The sequence below is a fragment of the Adiantum capillus-veneris genome, chromosome 2 (assembly GCF_014529385.1).
Source record: "Adiantum capillus-veneris isolate H3 chromosome 2, ASM1452938v2, whole genome shotgun sequence".
Lineage (NCBI taxonomy): Eukaryota > Viridiplantae > Streptophyta > Polypodiopsida > Polypodiales > Pteridaceae > Adiantum > Adiantum capillus-veneris.
Window position 1 is genome coordinate 153,104,442 of NC_140932.1, and position 7,650 is coordinate 153,112,091.

The window sequence follows — 7,650 nt, forward strand, 5'->3', positions numbered from 1 at the left end:
GGTCTGGTGCATATTGCTTTCGTGTACATGGCGGTGTGTACCATCGAATTGGTTCTTTGCAACCACACAAAGCAGGGGTGCCAAAATTTGCACAAATACATGTATATGATACTGAGCATGAGGTTCAGAATCGTATGAGTGCCTTGGATGGTTTGAATTTGTCCACTCTTGAAGAATTATCAATGATGATGCGATCATGTAATCCATATGCAAATGCCTTCTACAATGTTGGTAGAATGTTACGTGACAGTCCTTGTGTGGAGGTCAAAATGAGAATTTGTGAGAATAGAAATACTTCCAGGCAGTACTTGATACCTATTGGCAATGTTGGTAGAATGTTACGTGACAGTCCTGGTGTGGAGATCAAAATGAGAATTTGTGAGAATAGAAATACTTCCAGGAAGTACTTGATACCTGTTGGCAATGAGGTTGCTGCAATTATGCCAGGTCAAGGGGATGTACAAATAACTGACCATCGAGACATTGTGATACATTGTCAAAATGGAAGGCTACAAAGGATTTCAAATCTACACATGTCGTACATGCCAGTATTGTATGTTCTTCTCTTTCCACGGGGAGAAGATGGATGGTATATCAAGCTTCCTTATGCTCATGTGCATGGACCTTTGGATGCCTTGGCTGGTCGACAATGTGTCACTCAAAGAGAGTACTATGCATATCGACTATAGGTTTGTACTGATACGGAGTCATGCTTGCTTCGTGGGGGTCGTTTACTTCAACAATTTATGGTTGATGCATATTGTACCATTGAGGAATGTCGTCTTGCATGGGTCCATACAAATTAGAAGACGTTGAGGGCAGAATTGTATGCAGGGCTAGCTGACATGGTGCATTTGTCTGGGAGTGATGTTGTGCTTGGACGATCTGTAGGTCTAAGAATTGTCTTACCCTCATCTTTTATAGGCGGCCCTCGGCACATGTACCAACTGTATCAAGATGCAATGGCAATTGTGCGTGCAAAGGGAAAGCCATACCTATTTATCACATTCACATGTAACCCTAAATGGCCAGAAATAAATGAGGCACTACTCCCAGGACAGGTTTCCTCTGATCGACCAGACATAACCACCAGGGTTTTCTTCTTGAAACACTCGAGCATGATGAAGTATATCTTAAAGAAAGATATCTTTGGGAAAGTGGTGGCTTACATGTCTGTCGTGGAGTTCCAAAAGAGAGGCTTGCCACATTCTCATACATTATTGATTTTAGATCCTCGATGTAAGCCTCAATCAACATTTGACTATGACAAGATGGTTTGTGCAGAGTTGCCAGATAAAAATCGATTTCTAGTGCTCCATGATATCATTTTTAGTTGTAACATTCATGGACCATGTGGTGAGTTCAATAGTTCATCTCCTTGCATGGTTGATGGCCGGTGTATTAGAAAATATCCACGTTCATTTTGTGAGCAAAGAAGCATGGATAATAATGGCTACCCCATTTATGTGCGACTAAACAATGGCTTCATTGCCAAGGTTAGGGGTTCTACTATTGATAACCGATGGGTTGTGCCATATAATCCTATTTTGTCAACATTATTTAATGCGCATATCAATTTTGAGGTATGCTCTACAATTTCAGCTGTCAAGTATGTTTATAAGTACATCTACAAGGGGCATGATAGGGCAACTGTAAGATTCCATACATCGGTACGTGATGCACAAAGGGATAACATTGATGAGATAGACATGTACACAGATGGCCGCTATGTATCTTCATCTGAGGCTTGCTGGAGAATTTTTTAATATCCTTTGCACAATGACGCACCGTTTGTTGAGAGATTGAGTGTGCATGTTCCGACTGGCCAAATGGTGACTTTTCGAGATAATGATAGACTTAATGATGTCTTGCAAAGGGACAATGCACAGAAGACCACTTTGACAGGTGGTTCACATGCAACTTGGAGAATCCCGATGCAAATGATAGTTTGTACATTGATTTTCCTCAAAAGTGGGTGTGGAATTTGGGTTCCAAAAAATGGACAAAGAGACGTCGTAGGGACACTATTGGGCGGATGTATTTTGTGCAGCCCTCTGCAGGTGAACGATATTATGTTCGTTTATTTTTAATTATTTGTAAAGGATGTAAATCATTTGAGGATCTACGCTCCACAAATGGTGTATTGTTTCCAACATTCAAGGCAGCATGCATTGCAAGGGGTATCTTAGAAGATGATGGGGAATGGTTCGGATGCATGGAGGAAGCTTGTAGTACACATAGAGGCTTGCAATTGAGACATTTTTTTGTGACCATTCTACTATTTTGTGAACCCTCCTCCCCTCATCTCTTGTGGGAAAGATTTCGATGTTTTTTGTCTGAGGACTACCAACACATGTTGGAGATGAGATATGAGTCGTTATATGGATGTACACAAGTTGCTGAAGGGTATGCGTTGAGAGATTTGTATAACATTCTTGGTACTTTTGGACAAAGTCTACCTGAATTTCCTGGAATTCCAATGCCTGATGAGCGCTTTGTGACACGTGATGAAAATAGCTTGCTTTTCCAAGAGAAATGCCTTGACACGGTACAAGAACTATCCGTGTCACGTGAAATGGAGCAGACTCTAAATGAAGACCAAAGAATTGCTTTTGAGGAAGACTTGCATGGATTGACTATTGACGGTGGGGCTATTTTTTTCCTAGATGGCCTTGCAGGGATTGGGAAAACTTATTTGTATAATTGTTTGTTGTCACGCGTGCGTGAAGAAGGAGAATTTGCATTGGCCACATCATCTTCTGGTATTTCAGCATTGCTATTGCGAAATGGATGCACTGCACATTCTAGATTCAAGATACCCTTGGACCTTGATAGTTGCAGCACATGCAATATCCCTGTTCAAGGTCAACTTGCTGAATTGCTTAGAATGTGCAAGTTGATTGTGTGGGATGAGGCTCCTATGATGCATCGATATGCCTTCAAAGCTTTGGACAAGTCTTTGCAAGATATCATGTGCTCAAGAAATCCATTTGGTGGAAAAGTGTTGCTTCTTGGGGGAGATTTCAGACAAATCTTACCAGTGGTGTTCCAGGGAGCGCGTGGTGACATTGTTGATGCTACACTTTGTCGATCGCACTTATGGAATCATGTGAAGATCCATAAATTGGCACATAACATGCGTGTGGGAGGTGGTGATGTTGCAAATTCTACCTACAGAGAATGACTTATGGATGTAGGAAATGGGACTTTGACAATCGGTGATGAACAGATGATAGAAATCCCCCATCACATGGTGCTTTCTTCATCTTCACTGGATGATTTGATAGGTTGCATCTATTCAGAATTGATAAAGATGCCGTCTATGCAGAATACTTCAAAGATCGGACCATTCTTGCTCCAAAAAACTCTGAAGTTGATATTCTCAATGCTAAGGTCTTGTACACAATAAAAGGTGATGTTGTGCAATACTTTAGTGCTAACTCTGTGGTGGAAAACTCGATGCAAGATCCTTTCTTATACTTTGTGGATTTTTTAAATAGTCTCACCTTGGGTGGTGGATTTCCAACACATTGCTTGGAGTCGAAGATGAATTCCCAAATAATTCTACTACGAAACATTGATCCAAATCGAGGTCTATGTAATGGGACACGCTTGGTGTGCAAGGCATTTCATGCAAGAGTTTTGGAGGCAGAAGTTACAGGTACACGGGTTGGCACTCGGGTTTTCATCCCTCGAATATGTTTTGTGCATTCTGGTACAAAGTTGCCATTTGTTCTTAGACGGAGAAAATTTCCAACTAGATTGGATTTTTGTATGAGGATAAATAAGTCACAGGGCCAAAGCATTGCCATGTTGGGCCTATACCTGGTGACACAGGTCTTCACTCACGGACAATTGTATGTTGCATTGTCACGTGCACGTTCAGCCTCTAGAGTGACGGTAAGGAAGGAGTGTGTGTCTTCCCAAGATGAAGATGATGCTCAGTGGTTTGCTAGATATGAAGGATACTCTATTCCCAATGATTGGGAGTACCTCCAGAGTTCTAGGTTTGCTGAGTTGATCTACCAAATCTACTTGCCTAAACAACTTGCATGTTTGGCAATACCATACATAGCTACAATAACTAGTACGTGTAAGTTGTTGTGTTTGGAGCTTTAATTGTATTATTCCAAAAAAAAGTCTCCCTTTTTACTAATTTTGTTTGTTAATCCAGGAGATAATCAATCTTGGGATGGAAAAACGGTCCTTAATTTAGGAATGGAGAAACTCCAAGCTGATTGCCAATTGCATGATGAAGCAAGCTACGTTAATGTTTCCACTTAGATCATTTGTGGCACAATAGTATCCTTGATTGTGTTTGTTTCTATGACAAACATATCAACAACTTTGCCATGTTTGTGATCCATTTTAGGCAATTTTCTTTGAAGGTATGGATACATTTCTAAGTGTCTTGGTGTTTATTATGACTTTGTAATTCTATGCAGTAGAGTTTTCCACTTGCTATTTGAGTTTGAGGAATCCAATATATTAGGTTCATATCTTAGAGATCTTTGTTTAAACATAACAATTCTATGCATTGATCCTCACATTTGTGAGAGGATATATAGGTTTCTATGTTGAGAGAGAGAGAGAGAGAGAGTGTGTGTGTGTGTGTGTGTGTGTGTGTGTGTGTGTGTGTGTGTGAGAGAGAGAGAGAGAGAGAGAGACAGAGAGAGAGAGAGAGAGAGAGAGAGGGAGAGAGAGGTGTGCAATAAACAAGAGAGAAAATCATGCATATTGCATGAAGAAAACTCTAAAGTCTCTTTGTGTCTTTTCCTGAACTTTCACCTCTTTTGCTTTGTGTAGATTATGCTTTTTTTGTATGATAAAATGTTATGTTCGTAATATTGTGCAAGGGATTGCTTCATTTGTGGTAGTTGACACATAATTCATCTTTATATGGATTGTGATGTACTTTTTAATGGTACAACTATGGAGAACACTAATAACAATGCCATCATTGAGACTGAGTCTGATGGTATTGAGTCTACTCCTCCAAGGTTTGCCAATGTTCGAGCGACAAAGAGAAGTACTCGATGTGTGGGATCCTCTTCTGTTAATCCTATGGTAAATGATGGGAATCACGAACTCATGGCTGCATTAAGGGACTTCTTTACTCGTAGTGAGTCTAGGCAGTTGGACTTTGAACGACACTTGGAAGAAGTTTTAGACGTGACCCAGCAAGCGAATGGCCAACACATTGTAGACCTTTGCAATGAGGTGCGTTTATGTGCACAATTCTTCAATGGAGGAATCGCCCAGGTTGAGGAGAACCAATTCAACATGTTGGTGCGCATGGAGCAACAATTTGAATCAATGCAAAGCTCAGACATGCCCAATAGGGAAATCCAGATCTAAATTGATGCATTGAAGGACCAGGTCCTTGCTCTTGAAGGAGAGGTAACCCGGCTCAAGGTCCACCTGAATCGATTGAATGCATCGATGACAAAGATCGCTCAATCTTCTGATGGCCGTGCCATATAGCAACGGTCAACCTTGGCTACTAGAAATAATTGAAGCACGTACTTGTGTGTGTTAATTTGATTCACTGTCTTGATGTACTAAAGCATACCTTGCTTTGAACTATGTTGGTAGGATAAATTAGTGAACATGTTTTTTTGTTTGGTTTTATACTTGTGTTGCTTGATCTACATGGCATGAAGCCATAGAGTATACTTAAATTAAGTTTTGAGTCCCTGGTTGAGAAGTTTTGAGTCCTTGGTTGAGATTATATTTTTGTCAAAACAATATGAGGTACTACCTTTGTGGCTTGGGGACATAAGGTAGCATGTTGTTAGACAAGAGGCTTCCATCATTACAACTATGCTTAGCTGTGTGAGCTTCAAGGTTGCAATTAGGACCATTGAGACCCTGTTGTGATGTATATCCACAAAGTATGTATAATGTATCCTAAATGTGGAAGGTTCAAACAAGACGATAGAGTTTGTGGGATTGTTTTTACAAAAGGGTCATCGATGTATAATAGTGTAGGAAATTTGGATGTTATTATTATAATTATTATATATTACCAATTGAAACTCCACCAAAGCATCCTTTGCCACTAACTACTTTGTTTGTTTCCTAAGAGTTTTGACATTTTGCATGGAGTGGACAATGTAAATCATAAATAAAATCTTTCGGTGTTTGAACGATTATTGGTATTGCATTTAGAGTTATTTCTTTTCAAAAAAGGCATCAAAATCTCAAAACTAAGTGTTGCTTCTGTTTTAAGTTGTTGCATATGTGCAATATTTTTCATGTTTTTTCATCTCATTATGTGGAAAATGTTGAACTTTTGAGGCTTATGTACACATAAACGAGTAGATTTGTGCGGCTCTTTATGCATGTCTAGAGTGATTGAGAACTAAGATTTTGTTACAAATTTAAGAGTTTCAATGGTATTAATAGTGTACTCTTTTGGTTTGCACCAACATATGGATCACATATTATAGTTGCTATGTTGATTCAATTCTCTATACACTTCGATTGTCATGAAAAGTTGATGTTATGATGTTTCTTGAATGGGGTTGAAATATTGTATTTATAGATGCCACGTCAAAGAAGGCATTGGACATTATCTACATTTAGCTGGATGCTTCATCATCCGCCATTTCTTATCTATGGTAGGATCTAAGTATATCCTTTGTAAAATTTTCAGCTTGGTGTTCAAACTAACAATTTCCTCATTTAGATCCACCTGGTTGGAGAGGCCCACTTAGTACGCATGATGTAGTACACATTATTGAAAGCTTTGAAGTTGTTAGGTAAGGAACATCAATGAAGCACAATGCTTTTTTATATTTTTTTTGGTTATTGAAATTATTATAATTAACCAATTGGCTTGCAGGAATCATTATTATCGTAATAAAATTTTAATGGAAGTGCATGAGTTTTGCGGAGGACTCCAAGGATACTTTCATATCAGTGTGGCTTTGAATCGTAATGTAGGTTCAGCTCACATACGGGTTCGCGAGCTCAGAGATTGCTTGCCGGCCAATGCAGAATACTCTTATAGAGATAGATATGAGACTTGAAGGATTGTATTATACACCCTGTATGAGGAGCGTCGTCGTTTTGGTAGGAGCGTTCGTTATGTGGGTCCATGGGTTCTACGAGTACCAAATGCAACATCCCAAAGGCTGTCATTTTGAAGTTGTAGTTGTTTTGTTAGTTAAAATTTAGTGGCTTTCAAAAAACTTCTTCTTTAGAGACGAATATTAGGTTATGCTTACAACGACTACTTACAGTAATGGAAGTGGATTTTTTTTTTCTTTTAGTCTCCCTTTCTCTCTCTCTCTCTCTCTCTCTCTCTCTCTCTCTCTCTAATGTTAAAAAAAACATGTTCTTATTCTACTCTCTCTCTCTCTCTCTCTCTCGCTCTCTCTCTCTCTCTTGTGTAGTCTTTTAAATTTATGCTCTATAGTTGTTATGTTCATTTAATTCTCTACGCACTTTCTATTGTCGCATAAAGTCGATGTGATTTAAAGCATTACTACACAAAGTCAATGTGCACAAAGAATTATTGCACATAATAAAGCATTTAAGATATGGTTCTCACTACCTTGAATTGGATGCATAAAGAATACTTACACATGTTATCCTTTATAAGAAGGGGAGAGGGGGGGTTACACAAAATTGAATGATACTCCT

At 39.1% G+C, this 7,650-nt stretch overlaps 2 protein-coding genes across 2 annotated transcripts; both read left to right on the plus strand.

Moving 5' to 3' along the window:
* The first annotated feature begins 845 nt into the window (after nt 1-845).
* LOC147463876 (uncharacterized) lies at nt 846-1,766 on the plus strand. Its single transcript, XM_086497660.1, has one exon. The coding sequence runs from the start codon at nt 846-848 to the stop codon at nt 1,764-1,766; it is 921 nt and encodes a 306-aa protein (XP_086353786.1).
* A 269-nt stretch (nt 1,767-2,035) lies between these two features.
* Nucleotides 2,036-3,184, plus strand: LOC147463877 (uncharacterized). Its single transcript, XM_086497669.1, has one exon. It carries the CDS (start codon nt 2,036-2,038, stop codon nt 3,182-3,184), a length of 1,149 nt encoding a protein of 382 aa, XP_086353795.1.
* Nucleotides 3,185-7,650: the final 4,466 nt, after the last annotated feature.

Bases quoted from the DNA above. Each gene is read 5' to 3' on its own strand.
- LOC147463876 (XM_086497660.1), top strand. From the start codon at position 846: ATGGTGCATTTGTCTGGGAGTGATGTTGTGCTTGGACGATCTGTAGGT.
- LOC147463877 (XM_086497669.1), top strand. From the start codon at position 2,036: ATGTATTTTGTGCAGCCCTCTGCAGGTGAACGATATTATGTTCGTTTA.